At 48.6% G+C, this 26,977-nt stretch overlaps 1 protein-coding gene across 1 annotated transcript; it reads left to right on the top strand.

Annotated features, from left to right (window-relative positions):
- The first annotated feature begins 316 nt into the window (after positions 1–316).
- On the top strand, positions 317–21,234 carry NOL9 (nucleolar protein 9). The gene is made up of 12 exons (XM_060013430.1): positions 317–686; positions 1,507–1,726; positions 2,237–2,364; positions 5,632–5,767; positions 5,891–5,987; positions 6,526–6,623; positions 12,705–12,866; positions 13,055–13,352; positions 13,722–13,833; positions 16,042–16,219; positions 17,532–17,665; positions 18,268–21,234. The coding sequence occupies exons 1-12, from the start codon at positions 327–329 to the stop codon at positions 18,415–18,417; spliced, it is 2,073 nt and encodes a 690-aa protein (XP_059869413.1). The 5' UTR covers positions 317–326; the 3' UTR covers positions 18,418–21,234.
- The last annotated feature ends 5,743 nt before the right edge of the window (positions 21,235–26,977 follow it).

Here is a 26,977-nt window from a genome sequence, read left to right as displayed (position 1 = left end):
CTAGGTGGATTTCCGGAGAGGTGGCCTTGGACTCAGGGTATCTGACTTTCCCTCTCCAGGCAGCCGGGGTGGGGCTTTTGCATAATGTAAATGGAGCCTTCGTTGGGACACCCGGCCTGGGTGTCGCCCCAGGCGGCCCCCAGATCCGCGCCCCCCCGCCCCGCACCGCGAGAGGGCCAGAGCCTCCAAGGGGCCGGGTGAGGCCCGGGGGCGCTGCCGAGGCCGCCGGCAGAGGACGCCAGCGACTCCCAGGTCGCTGGACGGGCCGCGGGGGCGGAGCGACGGGATCTCGCGAGATTGTCGAGGAGCAGGCGCCGGTGGGCAGCATGGCCGACTCGCTGCTGCTGTTTAAGAGGGGTCCTTCTCGCTCCACGTGGCTGCGGGCCCGCAAGGCCCGGCAGCACCTCATCCTCAGCTACCGGCCCCGCCGCCGGCTCGGGAGGCTGCGCTGGCGCAGCCGAAGGCGCTTTCGGCGGCGACTGCTGCAGGCCCAGGCGGCCGGCGTGGACTGGCGGGAGGGCGGCTGTCTGGTGTCGCGTGCGGCGGCGCCCCGGAGGCACAAGACCGCGGCCCCCAGCCCCCGCCCGCCCGAGGATCCGGCCCCGAGTTGTTCCGCGATCCTCCCCATCCCGCCTGTGCGGTCGGCCGGCTCGGGCCGCGCCGTGTTGCTGCTGCCGCTGGGGCAGGTAGGTCGCGCCCGGGGAGCCGGCAGGGCGGAGCGGGGAGGGTAGGGACGCAGCCCCGGGAGCTGCAGGCTGGGAGAGGCCCGTGTCCCCCTGCGGGTTCTTTGGACGCATTCCTCGGGCGGTGGTGCTGGGCAGAGCGTAACAAGGACCCTCCCGAGGGAATTCTAAGTCTTCGGGGCTGGAGGGACTTTAATAGTAATGATAATAATAGGTAGCATTTACCGAGTGCTTAGAAATGTCAGGCTCTAAGTGTTCTAAGTATTTGGGGCATGTGAACCCATTTAGTACCCATGCATGCTCTACGGAGTCATTACCGCTAGGAATGTTTACAGAAAGAAAGAATATAGCTTAGGTAACTTGCCAGAAAGCTATACAGCAGAGGTAGGTAGAGCCAGCAGTCAAACCCTGGCAGCCTGATTGCAGGGCCCCTGACGTTCACCTGAACGTTGGTCTGGGAGGTCCCCCGCAATACAGGAGGGAGATGAAAACCCCAGAACGGGAGAGACTCGGCAGGCGCTGGACATTTGTAAGAACAGGGAGCCAGGAGTACAGCAGAGCTGAGTTCAGGGGGCCCCCCCGGGTCAGTGTTCACCAGACTCTCTGTCCCTGTAGCTGCCATAGGATATGATCTTAGGTTAAAAAAATTAATATTTTAATCTATTAGTTTAAAATACTAGATAGTCACCTACAAGGTATTCTGTTACTTGGAAATCAGTCTCCTTTTGATGTCTGAGTAGCCAGTTAAGATCTTAGAAGTTTTCTGTCATTGGTAACAGAATCTGTAACCTTATTTCTTCCTTTATTTTTTCTTTCTCTCTAGGGCTTTACTTTTAGCGGGATCTGTCGTGTGACCTGCCTCTATGGCCAGGTGCAGGTGTTTGGTTTTACCATCAGCCAAGGCCAACCTGCCCAAAACGTCTTCTCTACCTATACCCACTGTCGCCTGACTATCAATGCAGTTCATTACTCAGTGCATGAGAAAAGCAAGAAGGAGATGAAAAGGGAAGCCCGAAGTTTGCTCAGATCTTATCTGAACCAAGGTAATGAAAAAAACTGCGTGATTTACTAAGGATGTATCATAATAAGGTGAATAATTTTTTTTGGCTGCGCTGCCCGGCATGTGGGATCTTAGTTCCCCGACCAGGGATTGAACCCGTGCCCCCTGCATTGGAAGCGCAGAGTCTAAACCCCTGGACGGCCGGGGAAACCCCAAGGCAAATAATTTTCAGATGCTTACTATGGCCTAGAACTTGTACTCTTTACTGTATCTATTTAAACTCTCACCAGGGTCTTGAGAGTGAAGCTATTGTTTTCACGATTTTACAGATGAGAAAAGTTGCCCAAGGCCACACAGCATTTAGGTAGCAAACCTGGATTGACTTCTCCACCCAGGTGTGCTCCTATCATGCAATATGGCCTCCTGGAAAAGTCTCTCAAACATAATTCCTAGTCTCCAAAAGTTTGGAATTTAGCAGAGGAGAGGGAGGTCCTAAAGGGCATAGAGTTTAATGGCGTGCTATTTCTAAGGTAGTTTATATCTCTCTTTACAGATGACAGATACTGTTTGATGAAGAATTTTTCTCCTCTGTGTTCCATTCTGTTGCTGGAACGTCTGAAAACCTCCACTGTGAACTTCATAATCAGCCATCCAGGTTTATCTTACGTTTTCGTACAAGAGGTAGAACCAGTTTTCATTCAGAGTTTTGCTAATTACTTTCACCAAAACAGTCAGATGACTATGTAGGATGCCCCTTTGGAAGATCAGTCTGTCTGTCACATTGTGCTGTAAGTCGTACAGAATGTGACATGTGTGTAAAGTAAAAGTAGTCAGTATAGAAGGCTATATCGTGAAAATTGTCTCTCCTACCCCCCTTAGCTTCATTCCCCAGAGAAAGTCATCGTTTTCTACTATAGTTGGTTAAATGCCTTTTGATATTTCTTCAGTGGTTATCTTTATATTTTTTTAACTGGTTATCTTTATATTTTGATTTACTAACTTGAGACAGTATGAATTTTCTCTAAACTCTGAATGAGAATGAGTAATTTCAGTGTACTTACACTTTATCCCATCTCTCTCTTCACCTCCAAATTTTTGCTGCCCTTAGTATTAATTTCCTGAAGTCGGGTCGGTCACTATAATTATCTCCCACGAGCCAGTAGACCGAGTCAACTCTATAGGAAATCAGACAGACTGGGTGTGAGGTGTGAGTGCTTGGGTGCACGGAGACGGGGCGCTGTGGGAGGAGACTTAAATCTGCAGCTTAAAGATGCCTCTTAGACATTCAGCTGGAGATGTCAAGTGGGAGGTTCAGTGTGAGAGTCAAGTTCAGAGAGGAGGTTGGGAATGTAAATTTGGGAGCTTTCAGCAGAAGAGGGTTCTGGAGCCCATGAGACAGGATAGTAACGCCAAGGAGTTGATACAGGTAAAAACGAGAAGGTTCAGGGTCTGAGCCCAGAGCAACAAAGACTGAGCACAGCAGGTGGGCGTGGTCGGGGAGCCGCTGGAGGACCGGAGGCCCTGCTGCAGCTGATGGTGAGATGAGGCCTGAGAAGGGAACTTGGGTGCAGAATCACCATCTGGACAAGAGTGGTTTCACTGCATTGCTGAGGGGGCTGGCCTGACTGGAATGGGGTCAAGACCTGGGGAAGAGCGGAACTCAAGGGTTTAGTAGTAAGGGATTTTGCTTTTAGAGAGTTTAGCTGTTAAAGGGAAGAAAGAAATGGAACAGTGGTGGGAGGAGTGAACACGAACTAGAGAGTTCTGGTTTTTGTGCAGGTGGATGGAAAACAACCTCGTGATTGAACACGGCAGGTGGGAAAGATCCCCAGGAGAGCGCGCTGGTGCATGAGGGAGAGGATGGCTGGAGCGAGGTGGGGGATTGGACCGCGAGGGACGGGTTCTGGTGTCTGTGTGGAGGGTTGGCCTTAGGAGCAGAGGCAGTTCCTTCAGAGTGGCCGAAGGCAGTGCCTGGGACAGAGCCAGAGGCAAGGGGAAGGTCTCTTCTGATTGCTTCCCCTTACGCTGTGAAATGGTTCAAGGTTATCACCTAGGGAGTAGGAGGGGGTTGGAGGCTGGAAGATATGAAACAAGGGCAGGACAATGAATGGGCTCTTGTGTCATGTAAATTTAATCTAGTACAGAATCCAACAGCTTGGTCGGAGCCATTGAGAAGGGAATGGAAATCCCTTGTTACCACGTGAATGTTTCAGATGCCACGATCAAACTCATTCTTTTTTCATTTATTTTCAGCTTTTGTTTTGTCCCTGCGACTTTCCCAACCAGCACTGTTTATCCTCCTTATGATCTTTGTTGGATAACTTTCCTTTCCACACTTACGCGTTAACACATTCTGGAATTATATTTTCATATAAGGCAAATAGTAAACTTTCGCTTATCTCATTTTATAAGATGTACTTGTTCTTCCCTCAGTGATTGATAGTTGAGTGGAGTGTAGAATTACAGGTTCACAGAAGTTTTCCTAGAAACCTTGAAGGACTTGCTCCACTGTTTTCTAGAATCCAGAATACCTGCTAGGAATCCTCACCCCAGGCTGATTCTTGCTCCTTTTTGTTTTGCGGCACGCAGGCCTCTCACTGTTGTGGCCTCTCCCGTTGCCTAGCACAGGCTCCAGACGCGCAGGCTCGGCGGCCATGGCTCACGGGGCTAGCCGCTCCGCGGCATGTGGGATCCTCCCGGACCGGGGCACGAACCCGTCTGTGTCCCCTGCATCGGCAGGTGGACTCTCAACCACTGCGCCGCCAGGGAAGCCCCTTGCTCCTTTTATGAGGTCCTTCTCCTCAGGGTTGATGAATTGCATGCGGATGTGATCATGGGTGGGGTCTCTTCCTGGGTCCTCCCTTATTCCATCTGAGACCCACTTGCTTCTGCCAGGGCCCTGCTCTCATTCCTCCGGTGGCTTTCCTGTGGTTTCCTGCTACTTCTGCTAGAATGCCATCGGACTTCATGTCTCCACCTTCCACATCCTTTCAACTCTCTTTTTTTAAAGATTTATTTATTATTTATTTGTTTTTTGCTGCGTCGGGTCTTAGTTGCGGCACGTGGGTGGTTCGTTGCGGTGCGCGGGCTTCTATCTAGTGGCGGTGGGTTTTTCTTTTCCTCTCGCTCTCTAGTTGTGGCACGCAGGCTCCAGAGTGCATGGGCTCTGTAGTTTGCAGCACGCGGGCTCTAGTTGAGGCGCGTGAGCTCAGTAGTTGTGGCGTGCTGGCTTAGTTGTCCCACAGCATGTGGGCTCTCAGTTCCCCGACCAGGGCTCGAACGCCCATCACCTGCATTGGAGAGCAGATTCTTTACTGCTGGACCACCAGGGGAGTCCCTCCTTTCAACTCTTTGTCTTTTTGCTTGATGTTTTTGGAGACTGTCTTGACTTTATTCCAAATCACTAACCTGTTCTACAGCTGGCATCTTCGGTTGAATTTTTCTTGTGGCCATCACTTTTTTTTTTTTTTGCGGTACGCGGGCCTCTCACTGTTGTGGCCTCTCCCGCCGCGGAGCACAGGCTCCGGACGCGCAGGCTCAGCGGCCATGGCTCACGGGCCCAGCCGCTCCGCGGCATGTGGGATCCTCCCAGACCGGGGCAGGAACCCGCGTCCCCTGCATCGGCAGGCGGACTCTCAACCACTGCGCCACCAGGGAAGCCCCTTGTGGCCATCACTTTTAAATTTTCATGCATTTTCTTTTTCTCTGGAGTCTCCTGCAGAGGTGGTGGCAGCTTGGTAGTAAGCGTAAGCTATGAAAATAGAGACATGGACAGCTTTGGGAGTCAACAAGACTTACCGGAGGGTTGGATTTGGGGGGTGAGAGAAAGGGAGGGATCAAATTTATCTTTTGTAGCTCACAACTACATAAGTCTTATTAATTTAGAACTGGAGAAAAAGAAGTGTGCTTGTTTTCATCTTTTCTTAAAGTTTACATTGTTACTTTCAGATTCCAACTTTCCAGATTAACTCTGAGTATTTCGCCTTGAAATCTGTCGGCATTAGAAGAGAGAGAAAAAAAAACGGCCTTCGTTTAACCGAGAGTGCCTTTTCAGTCATGGAAGAGTTAGTCAGCATTTCTTGTGGTGAGTAATAGGTACCGATACAGTCTAGCGTTTATCCACCAAAGCCTCAGGGGGTTACTGTTGATGATTAGCGTCCTAAAGAAGATGGCTAATTTTAGGGGTCAATGTTTGTTTCACCTCCAGAAGAAGCAGACGGCTGCCCTGTCATTCTGGTTTGTGGCTCTCAGGACATTGGAAAGTCAACATTTATTAGATACCTGATTAACCAGTTGTTAAATAGGTAAGCGTATTTTTGACATATTGCTAGATTTTTGGCAGGAAGTAGGATTTTTGATTTGAGAAACTAGATGGGAATGCATCCTGACTCCTAAGTAGAGATTATATACAACCCTGCAAAGCCACTCAGCTGAGTGAGGCCGTCTGGTTATACCAGGTTTTGGGGTGAAGTGATGGCGCTCTCAGGTATACCCACCTTCCCTGTCGGTGAGCTCGTGGGAGTTGTCACTTGCTCTCTGAAAATGTATTTGTCCAAATCCAGAGAGTCAGGGTAGGGATAAATTCTGTTGTATTTTAAAAATAAAATGTTAAGAAAGGCAAAATTTTATCCACCTGTTGAGTGGACACTGTGGCCTTGCCTGCGTCCCATTTTCTCTTTACCGTCCTTCTGCTGTGTTGGTTGTCGTCTTCGGAGCGTCCTGCCTATGAGGCTGCATGGGGTGGATTATGCCTGTGCCTCACTTAGAATCTTTACAATCTGATTTACCCTTTGGGCACAGTGAAACTTGTTAAGATTTTCTTTCTTTCTTTTAAATTTTCAGTATATCCTGCATTGACTATTTGGAATGTGATCTGGGACAGACAGAATTTACTCCACCAGGTTGCATTTCTCTACTTAATGTTACAGAACCGGTTCTAGGTATGTATTATATACTTTTTAAATGTCTTGGTTTTATACAGTGCGAAAGTAATGATACAGAAAGTTCAAAGAGGGCTTCCCTGGTGGCGCAGTGGATAAGAATCCGCCTGCCAATGCAGGGGACACGGGTTCGAGCCCTGGTCCGGGAAGATCCCACATACCATGGAGCCTGTGCGCCACAACTACTGAGCCTGCGCTCTAGAGCCCACGAGCCACAACTGTTGAAGCCCGCGCACCTAGAGCCTGTGCTCCGCAACAAGAGAAGCCACCGCAATGAGAAGTCCGTGCACCGCAACGAAGAGTAGCCCCCGCTCGCGGCAACTGGAGAAAGCCCGCACATAGCAATGAAGACCCAACATGGCCAAGCAGCCAAGGATAGATAAATAAAATAAATAATAAAAAAAAGTATTGTTTAAAAAAAAAATTTCAAAGCATACAAAAGTATAAAATATAAAAAAAGAACATTCTCCCCCACTCCCAAACTCATGGTCTTCCCATAACTATTCCTCTAGCCTCAAAAAAACAAAAACAAAAACCCAATAAGACCTTTCTAGGGTTCCATTTTAGTAAGTGGAATTCCCATCCATTTTATTTTATGTAAATTGGAAACAGTTTTCAGTAATATTAACATCTTATATAACCCTATACAATGATCTAAATCAAGAAATTGACATTGGGGCTTCCCTGGTGGCGCAGTGGTTGAGAGTCCGCCTGCCGATGCAGGGGACACGGGTTCGTGCCCCGGTCTGGGAGGATCCCACATGCCGCGGAGCAGCTGGGCCCGTGAGCCATGACCGCTGAGCCTGCGTGTCTGGAGCCTGTGCTCCGCAATGGGAGAGGCTGCAGCGGTGAGAGGCCCACGTACCACAAAAAAAAAGAAAAAAAATTGACATTGATTTAATACTGTTAACTATTGATATAATACTATTAACTAATCTATAGGTCTTTTTTCAGAATTCATCAGTTATCCTACTAATATCCTTTTTATATTTCAGAATCCAAATCAGAGTCCCACATTGCCTTTTTTTTTTTTGGCTTTGCCTTGAGGCTTTGCAAGGTCTCAGTTCCCCAACCAGGGATTGAACTCTGGCCACGGCAGTGAAAGCCTGGAATCCTAACCACTAGGCCACCAGGGAACTCCCACACTGCTTTTTTTTAATACAAAAATATACATAATATGAGATTTATCATTTTAACTATTCATGTGTACAGTTCGGTGGCATTAAATACATTCCTAGTGTTGTGTAACCACCACCGCTATCTACCTCCAAAACTTTTTCACTGTCCCAAACTGAAATGCTATACCTGTTAAACAGTAGCCCATTCCCCACCCCAGTCCCCCACAGCCCTTAGGTACTGCCAGCCTACTTTCGGTTCCTATGAATTTGCCTAATTTAGGCACCTCATATAAGTGGAATCATGCAATATTTGTCCTTCTGTGTCAGGCTTTTTTCACTAAGCATAAAGGTTTTAAGGTCTGTTCGTATTGTAGCATATGTCAAAAGTAATTCCTCTTTATGGCTGAAAATTATTCCATTATGTCACATTTTGTTTATCCTTTTAACTGTTGATGGACACTTGGATTGTTTTCATTTTCTGCCTATTGTGATCTTGAACAAAGTAGTTGTGGTGTGCAGGCTGTGGAGCGCGCGGGCTTAGTTGCCCCAGGGCATGTGGGATCTTAGTTCTCCAGCCAGGGATGGAACCCGTGTCCCCTGCATTGGAAGGCGGATTCTTAACTACTGGACCACCAGGGAAGTCCCAATTTTTGTTATTTTAATTATGACCTTTCTTGTGGATGCGAAGTGATATCTCTTTTTGGTCTTGATTTGCATTTCCCTAATGACTAATGGAGTTGAGCATCTTTTCATGTGCTTATTGGCCATTTGTACATCTGCTTTGGAGAAATGTCTAGTTTAGTCCTTTGCCCATCTTTTTAATTAATTAATTAATTTGTTTATTTTTGGCTGCGTTGTGTCTTCGTTGCTGCACGTGGGCTTTCTCTAGTTGCGGCGAGGGTGGGCAGTGCACGGGCGTCTCATTGCAGTGGCTTCTCTTGTTGCGGAGTGCGGGCTCTAGGTGCGCGGACTTCGGTAGTTGTGGCACGGGGGCTCAGTAGCTGTGGCGCATGGGCTTAGTTGCTCTGTGGCATGTGAGATCTTCCCGGACCAGGGCTCAAACCTGTGTCCTCTGCATTGGCAGGTGGATTCTTAACCACTGCGCCACCAGGGAAGTCCCCCTTTGCCCATTTTTGAATTGGGTTCTTTGTTTTTGTTGAATTTAGGAGTTCTTTATATATTCTGGATGTTAATTCCTTACTTCTAGGAATTTTGTCAGTTTTTGCTCTAACACTTAGGTCTTTGATCCATTTTGAGTTAATTTTTGTGTATGATACAAGGGAGGGTCCAACTTTGTTCTTTTGCACGTGCATGTCCAGTTTTCCAATATCCGTTTGTTGTCCTTCCCCCACTGAGTGATCTTGGCACCCATGTTGAAAATCATTCTGGACTCTTTATTCTATTCCTTTGGTTTATGTCTGCCCTTAGGCCAGCACCACACTTTTAATTACTGTACCTTTGTAGTAGGTGAAAAGTTGGGAAATGGGAGTGCTCCAACTTTATTCTTTTTCAAGATTGTTTGGCCTTTTGGGACCCTTTGCAATTCCATATGAATTTGAGAATAGGCTTTTCCATTTCTGGGGAAAAGGCTATTAGAATTTTGATAGGGATTGTTTTCAGTCTGTAATTTTTTAGGTCTTCTTTAATTTCTTTTCTTTTTTTTTTCATATTTGTTTATTTATTTTGGCTGCGCCAGGTCATAGGTCTTAGTTGCGGCACACGGGATCTTCCTTGAAGCATAGGGTATCTTTAGTTGCGGCATGCAGACTTTTAGTTGTGGCATGCGAGATCTAGTTCCCCGACCAGGGATTGAACCCGGACCCCCTGCATTGGGAGCACAGAGTCTTACCCACTGGACCACTAGGGAAGTCCCTTTTTTTTAAAAATAAATTTATTTATTCATTCATTTAATTTAATTTAATTTTTTTTTTGGCTGCATTGTGTCTTTGCTTGCATGCCGTTTTTCTCTAGTTGCTGAGAGCGGGGGCTACTCTTTGTTGCGGTGCGCGGGCTTCTCATTGCGGTGGCTTCTCTTGTTGCAGAGCACAGGCTCTAGGCATGCGGGCTTCAGTAGTTGTGGCACACAGGCTTCAGTAGTTGGGGCTTGCGGGCTCTAGAGCGCAGGCTCAGTAGTTGTGGCGCACGGGCTTAGTTGCTCCGCGGCGTGTGGGATCTTCCCGGACCAGGGCTCGAACCCGTGTCCCCTGCATTGACAGGCAGATTCTTAACCACTGCACCACCAGGGAAACTCCCTTTTTAATTTCTTTAAGCAGTATTTTACCTCCTTGGTTAGATTTATTCCTAAGGATTTAATTCTTTTAGTTATTGTAAGTGGAATTGCTATTCTAATTTCCTTTTCATATTGCTAATTGCTGGTGTATAGAAGCATAACTGACTTCTGTGTTTTGATCTTATGCCCTGTAACTTTACTGAATTCCTTTATTACCTCTAGTAGCATTCTTGTGAATTCTTTGGGATTTTCTATATATAAGGTCATGTCATCTGTGAATAGAGATAGTTTTATCTCTTCATTTCCAAGTTGGATGCCTTTTATTTCTTTTTCTTGTCTGGTACCTCTGGCTAGAACCTTTAATACAGTGTTGAATAGAAAGTAAACATCATTTTCTTGTTCCTGATCTTGGAGGTAATGCGTACAGTCTTTTACCATTAAGCAAAATGTTAGCTGTGGCTTTTTCACTTTACCTCTGTCAGGTTGAAGAAGTTGTCTTCTATTCCTAGTCTGTGAAATGTTTTTTATCATGGAAGGATGTTGGATTTTGTCAAATGCTTTTTCTGTTCCTGTTCAGGTAATTGTGTGACTTTTGTTAAGTTGATTTTTAAAGGAAGCAGACGGTATCACATTAGGTTGCTAGATATATTAGCGATTTAACACGCTTTTAGTCAGTAAGAATTTTTAAATACATTTACTTTATTTTAACAGCTTTGTAAAAAATACGTGTTTAGGTTGGGATAGGGAGGGTGGGAGGGAGACGCAAGAGGGAGGAGATATGGGGATATCTGTATATGTATAGCTGATTCACTTTGTTATAAAGCAGAAACTAACACACCATTATAAAGCAATTATGCTCCAATAAAAATGTTAAAAAAAAAAAAATGTTTAGGGGAGGCCCCTAGTGACCTAATGTTTAGGATTCCAGGCTTTCACTGCCATGGCCTGGGTTCAGTCCCTGGTCTGGGAACTGAGATCCTGCAAGCCACACAGCGCAGCCAAAAAAGAAAAATTGTTTCGACTTAGCTCTTTAGCTGTTTTCGTTGTTCCTCTTTTACATTTTCTCTACTTCATTTAATTTTTTTTCCTTTTTTATCCCTTAGTATTTCAGTGGGTATTTCTAAAAACAAGGACACTGCTGTGTAATCATAGTACAACCACCAGAATCAGGGTAGTAACATTTGCTACAGTGTGGTTACTCGATTTTGTCCACTGTTCCAATCATCTGTGTAGGCCCAGTGTGTACTTACAAATCTTTAGTCCCCTTTAGTCTGGAACAGTTCCTCCGGCTTTTCTTATCTTTTATGACCTTGACAATTCGAAGGGTACGTTTGTAGGCTCCCCTGTGGTTCGATTTAGAAGTGACGCTGTTCTCCGCGTGTCATATCAACATGCTGTCAGTTTGTCCTGTGGCCAGACATGTTAGCTTTGATCAGTTGGTTAAGATAGTGTTTGCCAGGGTTTTCCACTCTCACTAGGTGTGCTATTTTTATCTTCTTCTGGGTGTCATTTCTTCTAGATCCTCTCCGTGGACAGAGTTAGGGAATGCGCATATGCTTAAACCCACGCATGTCATGTACGTATATATGTGTGTGTGTGTGCACAGATTTCTGTGTCTGTCTCTATCTGTCTGTTTATTAAGAGCCATGAGTTTGCACTGATGTTTTTTTTTTTTTTTTTTTTTTTGGCCACACCACGTGGCTTGCGGGATCTTAGTTCCCTGACCAGGGATCGAACCTGGGCCCCCTGCAGTGGAAGCGTGGAGTCCTAACCCCTGGACCGCCAGGGAGTTCCCTGCACTGATCATTCCGATTCTAATCTAGCGCCCAGGGTTCATTCTAGGTAGCCTTCCCCCTTCCGTATTTGTAAGTTCCTTCTCTGATGGTAAGAACCCTGGCTGCCATTATTCGCAGTATATTTACATATTTGCTCAGTCCCCTTGTATTGGCTCAGTCCCTCGACTACGCAGGCCACCCTCTCTGTTGTGGGCTGCCCCGAATCCCCTGGCCCCGACCTGGAGGGGAGCCTCGCCAGCTCTTTCCCAGGCGGCCTCGCCCCAACCGCATTGACCAAGGCCCTTGCCCCGCCAACTGTGTTGCGACGTCGTCCTGGCCACCTGTCTGCTGTGGGCGCTGGCCCCAGCCAGAGGGGATGGACAGACTGCTGTTGTGATTAGGGAGTATCAGCTCTGGAGCTGGACCACCTGAGTTCAAGTCCAGCTGATTTCTACTAGCTGTGTGACCTTGGTCAGGTTAATCTCTTTCTCAATTTCCTTGTCTGTAAAAATGGGGAAAAGTAATGCTTCCTGTCTCACAGGGTGTTTATGAAAACTAGAGACTGTGTGTGTAGCATACGTAGGACACAGTACTGTAGTCCAACAGGTGACTGCTGCTGTTACTAATCGTCGTTTCCTTAGTGTGTAAGCCCTGTAGGGATGTTTGTTCAGTTCACAGAAATGTCCTAAGTTTCTAGGACAATGCCCAGCATTCAGTAGGTGTCCAGTAAATGTTTGTTGAGTGAGTGGCTGTATTAGGACTTAGTTGGGGTTAACTGTGTACGTAATCGTGAGCGTGTCTTTGTATGAAGTTGAAAGCTTAGACTTCGAAAGCTATTCCTAGTGGTAGGACGGGCTCGGATTTCCTGAGGAGCTTCGTCAGTGACGATGGCTGGACCAAAACCCTCGCCGCCTCTTAGGTTCTCCCAGATCGATGACGCTCATCTTTATCGTCTTAGGACCACCTTTCACCCACCAGAGGACACCCCAGAAAATGGTCTATTATGGGAAGCCTTCTTGTAAAAACAGCTTTGAAAATTATATTGAGATAATAAAGTATGTGTTCAGCTCCTACAAGAGAGAGTCCCCTCTTATCGTCAACACGATGGGCTGGGTGGCAGGTAAGCCCGCCGAGGCGCATGGGTTGGACGGGAGGGTTGGGCAGTGGGGATAAGTGCGTGGTTTCCAGACATTAGTGCCGAAGCCCGGTTTGGGGGCAATTCCTTGTCTCAGAAGCAGTCCAGCTTTTTGCAGGAGTGCATCGCCTCTCTGTGCGCTAACTGTGCTCCCGTGGTCTCCTTCCTCGTAGACGAGGGTCTCTTGCTTCTTATTGACCTGATCCGACTGCTGTCGCCCAGCCACGTCGTTCAGTTCAGCTCCGACCGGGGTAGGTACATGCCAGACCTCAGCCCAAGCTACGTGGACAACACGGACGGCTTGTACACAAAGAGCACGTCCAAAGTCAGAAACAGAGGATTCCACCTGGCAGAATTTGCAGACAGTTTAGAATTTGCTGACGAAGAAAAGGAGAATCCACTTCTGTTTACTGGATTCAAACTGATGTCCGTTAAGTCGGAGTTTGTGTCTGGAAAAACTCCAAGAAATAGGTAAGCAAAGCGTCATGGCTGGAGAAGTTAGTTTTCTTCAGTCTTACAAGGCCTTCTGTCCTCAATTCCTTCAAAGGAATAGTCCTCTAAAATTTTTCAGATCTCTGTCACAGCTATCTATTTATGAAGGAGAGTCAAGTTATTTTCTGAATGGTTACTTTGCCAGTGGAAACATCCAGAATTGGCTTCCAGGTCTGCTTGCCAGGGCCTTTGACTTGAAGGATTTCCAGGGGGGTTATGGAAGGGCAGGGTCTGCAGATGCTAAGGTTGGAACGTGGGCTGTGTGCGTAGAATCTGTGTGATGTCTCTAGTGGGAGGTGGGCCTGGAAGGTTAAATCTCTGTTTACCTCGTTGTGATTTCCTTTTCAGAGAATCACATAACAAAGTCCTTCGCGAGTTGGCAGTGCTGAGTTACCTTGGCCAGCTGCAGCCCCCAGTGCCAAAGCCACTGTGTCCCTTACATGGTCTGACACCCTATCAGGTGATCTGAACTCTTGGAATTGTCTTTATTTGGGTTACTTAAACACGCCCGTGCCTGTGTGCCAAGAGCACCTGGACCACTTCATAGCGCCTCACTCATTTAGTCCTCAGGGCAGCCCTGTGGTGTAGATTTGGTGACTGTCCCCGCTTTACAGAGGGAGCTGAGTGATCCAGTGTGAGTGGCACAGCTGGCCACAGAGCCAGGCAGCCCAGCCCCAGAGCCCAGCTCTTCACTGCTGTGCTGGGCCTGGCGCTGGGATTACGCCCTGGCAGCCCGTCTCCGCCCTTGCACTGACGGGCTGGGTGCAGCTTGGGCTCTCAGCTGGGAACAGCGGTGCCAGACCTCGCAGAACGCTTGTGCGGGCTTCACGAGTGCTCACAGCAGGGCCTGGCGCCCGGAGAACACTCCTAAGCTGTTTCACACATCGTCGCACGTAGATTCTGGCACGAGGGTATATGCATCTTGGATTCCAACCTCTGAAGAAGTTCATTTGGGAAGAAACCACCATAACGTTAGGATTCCAAATGATGACAGAATGAAACAGCAACAGGTAGCATTTCTAAGTGCTCACCCTGTGCTGTGCTCTCTTCTAAGCCTGGGTTAACTCCTTTACTCACCGAGGCGCTGTTATTATCCGCACTTTACAGACGGCAGAACTGAGGCCGGGGGCACTGAGTCAGCTTGCCCAAAGGCCCATAGGAAAAGTCTGGGCCGGGACTGGCGCCCAGGCGGCCTGACTCTAGAGCCCAGGGTACTCACCTCTGCTGCGTGGCCTGTGCAGCGCTGAGCACCCGCTGTGCCGCGCGCTCTGCCGAGCACATTACCTGGGGTGGCAGCCTGCCGGGGAGGTGCTGTTATAGACCCCGCTTACAGTGTAGAAAACCGGGCACAGCCAGGCAGACACACTGGCCTGAGGTTGCACAGGCAGGGGCTGTGACCTGGGGGGCAAGGATGCGATTCCTGAGCCTGATGGAGAGATTGGCTCCAGGCTTCCATGTCATCTCCACTGAACAACCTAAGGCAGTTGGTTTAATGGAGTTTTGGTTGATTTACTGCAATTTACTCACTTGACGATGCTCTATAACTGAACGTGAAACTTAGCTGCCAGTAATTTAAACTGCCTTTTGTTACAAATTCACATTTGTTTTTTAAACAATTTTTTTTAAATTTTATTTATTTGGCTGTATTAGGTCTTCGTTGCTGCGCAGGCTTTTCTCTGCTTGCGGTGAGTGGGGGCTACTCTTCATTGCCGTGTGTGGGCTTCTCGTTGTGGTGGCTTCTTTTGTTGCAGAGCACAGGCTCTAGGTGCACTGACTTCAGTAGTTGTGGCAGTCATTCTTAATGACTGCGCCACCAGGGAAGTCCCCAGAAAAGCATTTTGTTATACATATTATTTAGGCTTCAAAAACAAATGTGAGGGGGACTTCCCTGGTGGCACAGTGGTTAAGAATCCGCCTGCCAATGCAGGGGACACAAGTTTGAGCCCTGGTCCAGGTAGATCCCACATGCCGCAGAGCAACTAAGCCCGCGAGCCACAACTACTGAACCCGCGCGCGCCACAACTACTGAAGCCCAAGTGCCTAGAGCCCGCGCACCGCAACGAAGAGTAGCCCCCACTCCTTGCAACTAGAGAAAGCCCATGTGCAGCAACAAAGACCCAACGCAGCCAAAAATAAAATTAAAAAAAAAAAAGGTTTTCTACTTTAAAAGTTTGAAATTACCCAGAAAGTTACATGTTAAAAGTAATTATTTACCTCATGCTCCGGGAATGCAATCCATTTTTCTTATTGCAATAATTAAATTAGGGAGTGAATGGAGGCTTTTTCTCGCTGAATGGATTTTTACTTTCTCCCATCAGGAGACCTCAGTGAGGGGTTTCCATAGTCTCCCTCCGTCAACTTCGGCTCATGTAGGATGTCTCCAAACTTGCATCTCATTGTGTCTCTGTAGACAAAGTTCCAGGCATTCAGTTTAGATTTCTAGCAGGTATTGCTGGTATACAGGAGCTTTGTTTAAGTTTCCTAGGTTCTCTGTATTAGAGCGGTGAAGCACTGAACAGATGCTGCTTGGTGTTCGCATTCTGTTTAGATATTTCTTGGTAGGTGGTTTGGCAGATAGAACGTCAGATAGCTGGTGAGTCGACTTGTAAAAATTAAAAGTAGTCTTTCAAGTAGAATTCATGGAGGGGGATGCGCATGTATCTTTCAGGTCCCTTTCAATGCCGTGGCACTCCGGATTATCCACGCTGATGTCGCTCCTACCCACATATTATACGCTGTGAACGCCAGCTGGGTTGGGCTTTGCAAGATCCTGGATGATGTCAGAGGATATGCAAGTGGGCCCATCCTGCTTGCCCAGACGCCCATCTGTGATTGTTTGGGGTTTGGTGAGTCTGAGAGGGACACTGTCTGTAAACCTACTGAAACTGACCCGCTTCTTAACTGTCGATGGCTGGACTTGACCTTGTCGCCGTCACTTGGCTGGCGTGGCCAGCGAGCTTAGCTTCTCTGTCTTCTGTATAGCGGGCTCTGCGGGCTGGAGGGCAGGAAAGAAGCGGTCCTTTCTCTGCTTCTCCTCCAAGATTCCTAAGGGCCTGGTCACGGCCTCCTTCTCATCTGACATGTTTTCCGTGGGCCCTCCCACCCACTGCTGGGGCTCTGAGTCCATCTTAGGCTGACGTCCGTGGGGCCTCTCCAGCACAGCGGCGCATCGGAGCTCCAAGCCCGTGTGAGCGCGGCACTTCTCCGCTTGGATGTCTCGCTGGCACCTAAGACTTGGGTCCCAAACTGAGTCCTGATAGGTCCTTCTACCCCTTCCCTGATGTTCTCCCCAGATCTCCTCCCAGCCCACACCATCCCCAGTTCCCAGGCCATGAACAGTCCTTTGAAGATGTACTCTGGTGTTTGGGTTAGGCCCCTGGGTCCTCCTTGGCACCCCCTTGCTTTCATTCTCCACATCCAGCCCACTCGCAGGCCTGGTGGTTTCGTTTTCAGAAAGTCAGACTCCTCCATCTCACCTCTTCTCACCACGCCCGTCTCATTTCTTGCCCTGGACTAGTGGAAAAGCTGTGTAACTGGACTCCCCACGGTTAGGGGTGATCTGAGCACATACGAGATCACACTGCATCCTGGTGCGTCCCTTCGCACAGGTCCAGCATGTGGACCCAGCCTCATGGTGCCTGGCAGCCTTGGGTCCCTGCGTCCCTCACCAAACCTGCCTCACGTGATCGTCCCCCGGCTCACTGAGATCAGTAACTGTCAGTGTATACTTCTGGAAGGGGGCTGGGCCTACACACCTCAAGATTAGCAGAACCCTCAGTTAATATGTGTTCTTGATTTATACAACACTGAACTTCTCGAAAGCATTTCCACAGAACTCGTATGCTTTAGTACAGACCGTAAAGAAGGGATTGGTGGTGGGGAGAGGCTGAGTCATCTTTGCATTCCCCACTGGTGGCTTTCTCCCTGGCCCAGGTGCGCCTTAGTTAAGACAGTGTAGGACTTGGGTTTCTCACAGCTGAACTAGGAGAAGGGTACCAAGAGTCTTCAGATATTCACATATGCCACTTGGTATTTTTAAAGCAAAACACAGTTGAACTTGAAACTCTTATTTTAAAAGCCATTCTACAATTCTGAGTGGTGGGGAAGTTTGATATCTTCCAGAAAGGGTGATTTTTGTGTGTTTTGTGTGCTTTCAAGGAATTTGTAGAGGGATCGACATGGAGAAGAGGCTTTACCACATCCTCACTCCTGTGCCCCCGGAAGAGCTAAGAAACGTGAACTGTCTGCTGGTTGGAACCATTTCCATTCCACAGTGTGTTCTCAAGAGCCAGGTGAGTACGGCCCCCGGGGGCAGCCCTGGAGCTCGCTGGCCGTGTCCACAGTGGGGGCCTGAAGTCGGGGCGAGAGTCACGGGGGAGCAGGTTATTGTCTGGGGAGCTCACACCCCATGGTGGTGTGTCAGCGTGGCCTAAAGGTCTGGGGCCCAGAGTCGCCATCACGCACGGCCAGGAGCCCCGTGGTGGAGCCGACATTGCAGACGTGCGTGTGGGAGAAAAGAGCAGAGGTGGCGTCCCCATGATGAGCCCTCCCTGAAGACAGTCTTCAGGGGTCCCCGTGGGAAGGCCATGGAGGGTCACGTTGGCCAAGGGCATCCGTGTGGCCCCAAACCAAATGGCAGGACCTGCAGGCAGCTGGGGAGGCACCAGTGTCCCCCTCCCCACCGGCTCGTTCTGCCTGTTTGAGAGAGAAGTCCCCACCCCCATTCTCATGCTGTTTGATGTGTTTGTGGGGTTGAATTGTAAGTGGGCCCTTCCAGGGGAGCGGAGCCGAGTGTCTTAGGAGTGAGAGGACCTTCCTCAGACTCTCACTTTTAACACTGTCTTCCTTCCATCTTCGCTGGATTTGAAGTATTTTCTCTGTGTTTCCATTTCAGCGTGGGCTCGAAGGGACAATACCTTACATCACAACAGATTATAATTTTAAACTTCCTGGAGCATCAGAGAAAATTGGAGCAAGAGAAGTTGAGGAAACACGTAAAGAGAAATTACACCCCAAACCTAAATTCTATCGAAAAACAAACTGATCCTGCTGTTCTTAATCAGGGAAGGACCTTTTCTTCCGAGAGCTTGACTCTGTCTCCAGGCCGGCGCCAGCGGACCGATGGGGTTCTGTGGCCACGAACGGAACGGTGTGCTGACGTAGCACAACGCTGCATAACTCATGGATATGTTTAGAGTACATTTAAGTCTGTTCTTAAGTCGACATGACCTAGAGGTTTGCCCTGGTCTTCTGTTTTATTTTCTAAGGGAGTAAAGCAGCAGGGGAAAGTTTGTGCGCCATTGAAACAGAAAGAACATGGTAGATTCCTCATAAAGTTTTTGCCGGACCTGGTTGTTGGCATCTGGATAAAAATAGAGTAATGGGAGCCACAGAAACGTCCTAAGGAGGAAGGCAGTCTGGCCAGCAGGATGGAGGGCGTAGCGGAATGTGGTGGCGCCCTGTGGTCCTTCCCCCGGGGCGGGGGGCGTTCCCATCCCTGCGCGTTGGATGCTCTCCAACCCGGTCCATGCGTGTGGGCCAAGGGTTAAGCCTCTGTTTGGTCTGTTAAAGTTAATCAATGTTTCAGAGATAAAAGTTTGACTCCAGAGCCCTTCTTCTTCTTCCTTTTTAAAATCTGATGCTGAAAAAACGCTCTCAAATCCAGGAAGCCTGTCTTGGGGCCTCTTTAAAACCAGATTTGTCCTAATTGACTTCACATCTGAGATTAAAAACGCACAGTGGGCAGAGCCGGACACTAGGCTGTTCGGAAGAAGGACCGGGGGAGCAGCTCATGCTCTTGGGCTCGGTGGCTGGACCTGAACTCTGTGTCAGTGATGGTGCTGTTCTCCCAGGGGGCTTTGGGGCCAACGATGGAACTCCATCTTCTTCCTGGTGGTCAGGATTCTTTAACCTCCCAGGTTGGAAGTGGTTTTGGTAAACAATCCGGACAGCCAGGTCAGGTCACCATTTCTGCGTTTAGGACATTGAGGTAGCCTTTCAAACTGGTGGTGTGAATTCCAGCTTCCTAGCAGAATGTGTTGAAGGACAGCTATTATGATGTGTGGGTTTTAATGTTTACGTTCATTTAAACCGTTGACTGTCATTGTCTTAAGTACTCACATGGCTTCTCATCTCATCTTGTAGAGCCCTTGTCACCATCCAGGATCAGGTGTGATACCCTAGAGACCATTTAATGTCTAGCTTCCTTTTTTTTGCGGTGGGAACCATTTAATTTGCATACGGAGACTTGTATTTACTGTGATTCTTTCTACCAGAGGAACAAAGGGGGCCCTGCAGGAAGGGCTTCTTTTTTAAAAAAAATTTATTTATTTTTTTATACAGCAGGTTCTCATTAGTTATCCATTTTATACATATTAGTGTATACATGTCAATCCCAATCGCCCAGTTCATCCCACCCCCCCACCCTAATGTCTAGCTTCTTAGTTGCTTCTTATTTATATCTAAATTTAACTTGTACATGGTTTTCTTTCTTGGCCTTGCAAAGACTATTAACAGACAATCCACCATCAACTTTTTGCCTCCTTCCCAAGTTCCTGTACCTTTACAATAATACTGTAGGTCTTTAGCAGCAAGTGGTGGCCCGTCATTTGCGTTTTCATTAAATCCAGGCTCGCTTTTAGCCTGTTTCCTGCTGGCCATTAAGGCTGCGGGCTTCAGTCCCCATCGGTAAAGAAAACAAACGTTGCCGCTAGAGGGAGCTGTCAGCCATTGGTCAGCTGGCCTTACGGAGGCTGGAGATGGCCTGGCCGAGGAGCCCACCTAGGCCTCTGTCAGCATCCAGAGATGCTGGAGACAGGGCGCTGTGGTCAGCTCCAGGTGTGCCAGTCAGACTGGCAACGGCGCAGCCACCTGGTGTGTTGGATTATCAGTGGCGATGGTTTGGGCTTTCTGGCATTTCCACTGTCTGTGATGGCTCAGGACGGGTAGTGAGAGTTCTGCGTTGGAGATGCTCTTAACAAAAACTCAGTCATTTCTGTGTGTGATTTTTAAAGCAGTACATGCTTATTTTAAGAAAATTAAGCTGCCGCTGCCGCTCCTGGGGTCCCTGTGACAGGCGGGTCCTCACCCTTCTGGGCACTCAGGTTTCTGCCCGACAGACGGCGAGAGGACCAAGGGACGTGGGACGGTGATTATTAAAGCGTCTGGTAGTTGTTTCCCTTAGAATTGGTTGAGGCCATGTCGTGGTTAAGGCAGCAGGCTTTGATGTTGGAGCTCTGAGTTCACCTTCTGGCTGGGCCACTGGCTAGCAGTGTAGCTCTGAGGGCGTATTTAACCTGAGCCTGTGTCCTCTAAGATGGGCGGATAGCGCTTCCCTCGGGGCCCCTGCGTGAGGAGGGCGAGAGGCGTGTCTACAGCAGGCGAAGCAGTAACTCTTAGCATGCGGCCTGTCTTTAAGGGTTGAAAATCCAGAAGGCAGGACCACGATCGTATCCCTCACAGTCACACTGGGACAAAGCAGAAACTGTCGGCACCGGAAACCACCTTACCTGGCGGTCCCCGGGCAGGTTTCCCTTAACAGCATTCTTCCTGCTGTGGGTCCTGCCCAGGGCTCCGGAGAGGAAGGTCCCAGGGCTTCCACCGATCACCCGCTCCTGGGAGTTTCTCATAAACCCTGCTAACTGCTTTTAAAATTGTGTGACCAGTTCACCATGTAGGAAATGATCCTGAAGTCCCCACCACGGACTCCCTGTGGATGCTGGGATGCTGTCTCGTCCAGTGTTTTTCTAAAATGCACGTGTGTGTTTGTTTTATAAAACTGGTGTCCAACTGTATGTGTGGTTTCTATCCAGCTCTTTTCACTTAATATGTGAACTTCTGTATCATTAAATATTTTTGAGAATGTGAATTTAATTGTGTGATTTTCTTACGTACATAGATAGACCATTTTATTCTCGGAAATTATTTAAATGTTTAGTAGAAATTATGGGGAAAACATCAAAAGGGGGTAGTGAAATCTGGGCGCCATAGTGGGGAAGACAGGAAACCCCAGCAAGTGCCCGGCACCTTTTCTCTGTTTCAGTATTGAGCGGGATAAACTCCGGTGGGAGTTCATCGTCATTTTTCCTTTTGGGCCCATGTATGTAAGTTAAATGGTTTCTGGACTATCTTTGAGAGTATATTAGCAGGGAAAAGAATTTTGCTCCCAGAAGAGTTCAAATAGAAAGAAAGCTAGCCAGCCAGCCGGGGGTCTGTGTCTGTAACCGCCTCTCCGAGAGCGAGAGCTCAGCCCCTCGGCCCTCGCTCCCAGGGTGGGGCCTGGTAGAGGCAACGAGACTTGGCTGACAGGCCAAGCCTGAACAGTGGCTAAAATAAATATGGGGGCCATCTGTGCAGTAGGGGAAGAGCCACGTGAGGTAGGGCCTCCAGAAAGCCTTGGCTGCGTTAAAGTTATTTCCAGGGCTTTGCCAGGAAAAGAATGGGGCAGAGGGTGGGCCGCGGGGTGAGGGAGCAGTCTGAAAGGAGCCGCACTTGGAGTTGAGGGGCAGCAGGTCCAATCTGGAGATCCCGGGAGCTGAGTAAGCAGTCTTGGGAATCGGCAAACAGCCGAGCCAGGCAGACAATGTGTTGGGCTGGGAAGCCAAGGGTTGCCATGGCGACTGGCCCCGATGCTGCTGTGCTGCTCAGCGGACTGTGGCTTGGGTTTTTCTAATGCTTCGGACCTGGGCTTGTCTCCGGGCTGTGCATGTCGGCCGGGCAGGAAGAAGCCACCACACTTGCAGGCCTTCCTCCTGACCGAGGAATCCAGCGAGGGGCTGCTGCTGGCTGTTGGCATTGCAGAGACGAGGGTCTTCGTGGCACTGCTTTCTGGGAAAGGAGGGAAGGCACCCTCTGAGGCAGCCAGCGGTGTGAGGAGTGCGTGCCAGGGAGCATATGGGTACTTGGGGATGGAAAATCCAAGGGGAGGAAACCACCGGCAAGGAAACAGTGCAAACCGCGGCCACAGAGTCCATACGTTCAAATATACAGCGCCCAGGGGGCCTGTGTCGGAGAAGAGAATTGGCAGGGCTGAGAGCTCGGTGGTTTTCTGTGCAGACGATTCAGCTGGAGAAATTAAGGTTGGGGCTGAGTCTGGGAGAAGCCCTCCAGTGTTGGGACTGCAGCTGGGCAGAGAGGGACAGGGACTGTGGGTCGAGCACGTGGCTCAAGGGCCAGGCAAGGTGCCACCACCCCAGAGGTCAAACATGAATTCAGTCCTGACAAAATACGGGTCTCCACCTCGCGGCTGGCTCAGCCTTCGTCCAGGAAGCGGTGAGTGTGTTTTCTTCCTCTTCGGTCCAGAAAGGAGGGTGGACGGCAGAGTGAGAAGAGATTTTGTGGGTCTTGGAGGGGCTGCTTGGTGAATTCGCCTGGGCCCTTTAAGAACCCCTCCTGCAGGCTGGCCACATTTTCTCCTTCACAGTGATTTAATGAATTTGAGAGCGTGGAAGACAGGGGTCGCCCGGTGAGCGTTAGCCATCATCTCTGATCTAGGTGCAGATAGTGTCCTGTCTTCTGAGAAGGCAGAGGAAGGAGGCTTTCGGTTTCAGCCTTCCAAGCCCTGAAAGAAGAAAGAACAGGGTCCCGAGTGAAGAGATATTCCACTGGCAGCTGCCGCAGAGGGGCCAGTGGCGGGGTCGGGGGTGGGGGGAAGCTGCTCCCCAGCTTCCTCTCCTGGGAGGTGGAAGGTCGGGGTGGGGAAAGGGGTCCCCAGACCTTGAAACCTTCAGTTTTGTGCATTAAAGTTGTGTCCCCCTTGCCAGGATGGTCAGGGATAGGTTCCCAACCGTGTTTGTACGTCTCTCAAGAAGGGCTGTGAAATGCCTCCTAAACCGTCAATATTTGTAAGTTCACTTTTGATTCGTGCCATGACGCGTTTTGGCAGAGGGGGTCAGGAATGGCGTTCATGGAATCAAACAGCCTTCCAGCGCCCCAGAATCAGAGACCTGGCCTGGAAAACACCCCATTCCTGGCCAGAGAGGAAGGGCCTGAGGGTGTGTTAGTCACTGACCCCTCTGCGCTCCCATAAGAGCCCTCATTCCGACCTTCATCTGTCTCCCCCTCCCCCCCAGCCCCACGGTTGGCCCAAGACAGATTTAGGAAGCAGACAGTGAGTCACACAGAACTCCTAGCACCCACCCAGGCCTCACTGCAGGGTTGTCTCCACCCCGGGAAGGGTCTGAGCTGCTGATGTAGCCCTCCTCTGGCTCACACCCCCAAGTGAAGCTTAACTACCACGCTGGGGTCTCCGCCTTGAGTGGCCAGAGAGTAAGACGAACGTGTGCCATTCACCTTAGCGGGCCTGTCACCCTCATACACGAACCCCAGTGACCGATGTCCAGTTAACTCAAGGTCCCTCACTGCTCACTCGCCCTGGGGAGATTGTTTCCAGGCTTGGGTGAAATATGGGCTCTAGGCCTTCTGGGGGGGTCCCCAAAATCATGGCTGCCACATGGACATCAGAGAATGGCCGTCTGTGCTGCTTCAGCCTGATTGTGTCATTTAAAAAATTTGGGGGAGGCCACACCATGCGGCTTGTGGGATCTTAGTTCCCTGACCAGGGATCGAACCCTGGCCCATGGCAGTGGAAGTGCGGAGTCCTCACCACTGGACAACCGGGGAATTCCCTGATTGTGTCTTTAAGCCCTTTATTATTAGTTTTCTTTCTTTCTTCCTTTCTTTTTTTCTTTTCTTTGACAGTAAAAGGACAGCTAGTGGGAATTCCCTGGCGGTCCAGTGGCTAAGACTCTGCACTTTCACTGCTGAGGGACCAGGTTCAATCCCTGGTTGGGGGACTAAGATTCCACAAGCCTCGCTGCTCAGCCGAAAAAGAAAAAAAAAAAACAAAAAAAAACTAGTTTTGCTTTTGCTGTATTTCCAAGTTTTAAAGTTTAATAAGCTTCAGTGTGTCATAGTTCCTCATGTAATCAATGTCCAAATAGTTACTGAACACGTTAATCACTGGGCATTGTGCCAGGGGCTGGGGAGATGGCCGGGAGCAAGATACACGCCCGTCCTTCTAGAATCTCACTAATGAGTGACGCGGATGTGTCAGCAGGAAATTGAAAAGTAGTTTGATGTGTGTTAAATAGAGCAATTGCGGGTTAACAGGTTCACACGTAAGAATCCTCTTACGACACCACCAATCTTGGGGATTTCCTGAAGTGACATCACCTGAAGGATAAACTGGAGTCAGCTGGGTAAAGAGTCGGGGTAGACAGGTCATTTCAGGAAGAGAGGAAAACAGGGGCTAGAAACGGCATTGCGTGCAGCCTGACTGGGACAGTCAGTGGGATGACTGAGGGGTGGGAGAGCGTTGTAGGAGCTGCTGGAGGGGAGAGCTCTAAAGAGACGGGGCAGAGGTCAATCAGTAGAGAGGACGGTCGAGCGTCTTGCGGACTTCAGATTTCATCCTTGGCGTGATGAGCGTTTAAGCATTTTTAGCAGGGTAGGTAGCGTTTTCTGACTTGCATTTTAAGAAAATCCTTTTCGATAGCAGTTTGGAGAGTGGGTTTGGGGGAGTTTGAGAAGGAGAACGTGGCAAATAAAGAGCCGAAGAATCAGGAGGCTTTTACAGCATTGCAGGTGAAAGGTGATTGTTTAAGCCCTTTAAATTAGCATATGAATATATATACATATGCACACACATGTATGCCTGTGTTTACTTTGTTCTGCTTATACAAATAATACATTGTCATTCTCAAACAGTACACAAATAATGAAGATACAAGTCCTGATTTTCTGTTATTTCCAGTTGCATTTCAGATTTTTTTCTATGAATATGTACACAGTGCACATACCTAAATATGTGTCTATGTAAAAACGTTGACATGAAATTGAAGAAAATATGCATTTTTGCAATTGCTTTTGCCAATTAATACTATATTTTGGACATTAAAAATGCCAATACATGAAAATCTACCTCATTCTTTTTAATGGCTTCATGGTTCATATGGATATACCTTACTTTTTTTTTTTTTAATAAATTTATTTATTTATTGGCTACGTTGGGTCTTCGTTGAGGTGCACGGGCTTTCTCTAGTTGTGGTGAGCGGGGGCTACTCTTTGCTGCAGAGCAGAGGCTCTAGGAGTGCTGGCTTCAGTAGTTGTAGCACATGGGCTCAGTAGTTGTGGCTCGTGGGCTCTAGAGCACAGGCTCAGTAGTTGTCCCGCACTGGCTTAGTTGCTCCGTGGCATGTGGGATCTTCCCGGACCAGGGCTCGGACCCATGTCCCCTGCATTGGCAGGCGGATTCTTAACCACTGCACTGCCAGAGAAGTCCCTATACCTTAATTTTTAAACTAGCCCTTGAGTTTCCTGGTTGCCTAGTGGTTAGGATTCTGGGCTTTCACTGCTGCGGCCTGGGTTCAATCGCTGGTCGGGAATCTATCCTGCAAGCCACATGGCGAGGCCAAAAAAAAAAAAAAAAAAAAAAAGGACTATCTCTTTAGATAATTCCCTCCAGTCCAGTGGTTAGGGCTCGCTGCTTTCACTGCTGAGGGCACGGGTTCAACAGTGAAATTAAGGGAATTAAGATCCCACAAGCCACATGGCAAAAATAAATAAATAAAATAAAAGGTGCACTTAATCCAAAAAAATTTTTTAATAAAAAATAAATAAATAAACCAGCTCTCTATGAGTGGACATTTGGGGTTGTTTCCGGTTTTTTACTCCTGCAAATGATGCTGTAGTGAGCATTCTTACACCTGTATCTCTGTGGACTTGTGAAAGAGTATCTATAGAATAAATTTCTGGAAGTAGAATTGTTGGGTGGAAGGGGCTGAGCATTTTGCATTTTAATGCCCATTTCCAAGTTGTCATCCAGAAAAGCCAATTATTCCCCCATCAGCAGAGTATTTCAGTCCTTCTTTCTATGTCTCCTGGTCATCATTTTCCATGAGCCCGTCCCTGACACATAAGGGTGGGTGGCTGGGCAGGTGTCCCCTTACATGGTCTCAGGCACTTCTCTTCTCTGTCCACCCCTATTACTGAAATGCTGTGGCTCTTGGCCAAGGTGCAAGGGCAGCTGCAGGCTCTGACATGATGCCTCTAGAACTTCCATGGGACAGCACTCCATGGTCCTCCTAAGGACCCTCTGATGTAGTAAGTTTTTAACAGCACAGATTACAGAAGCAACTGACCTATATTCAATCACAACTCTCCTACTTACTAGCTGGATGATCGTAGGCAAGTCACTAGCCTTCTGAGCTTTAATTTCATTATCTTTCAAGTGGAGTCAACAGCCGTATCTACCACCCAGGGTTTTGTGGAGCTCAGAGGAGGCAGTGTTTGAGTCTGTGTCTGGTAATTCCAGTACCTCAAGTTTTTGTGTTTCTGTTGGTTCTCAGACACGGGGTCTTAGTTACTTGTGTGCCTGGTTATCTTTGACTGTGTGTTGGACATTGTATTTTTAAACTTATTTGCAAGAAAAATTTGAGGCCTAGGATGACACAGGATGTTCATATGCTTCTGCCGTATGCTTGGAAACACTACCAGTCTGGGATGACTTTGATCCAAACTCAGGCCTGAGGTTCCCTGGACTTTGATTTTTTCCCCTAGCTCCATAAAGCTTTTAGAAGTGAAGCTGTTTCCCACCTCTTTCTTCA

The sequence above is a fragment of the Delphinus delphis genome, chromosome 1 (assembly GCF_949987515.2).
Source record: "Delphinus delphis chromosome 1, mDelDel1.2, whole genome shotgun sequence".
Taxonomy (NCBI): domain Eukaryota; kingdom Metazoa; phylum Chordata; class Mammalia; order Artiodactyla; family Delphinidae; genus Delphinus; species Delphinus delphis.
The sequence above is the reverse complement of the archived record's forward strand: the minus strand, read 5'-3'. Positions and strand labels throughout refer to the sequence as shown.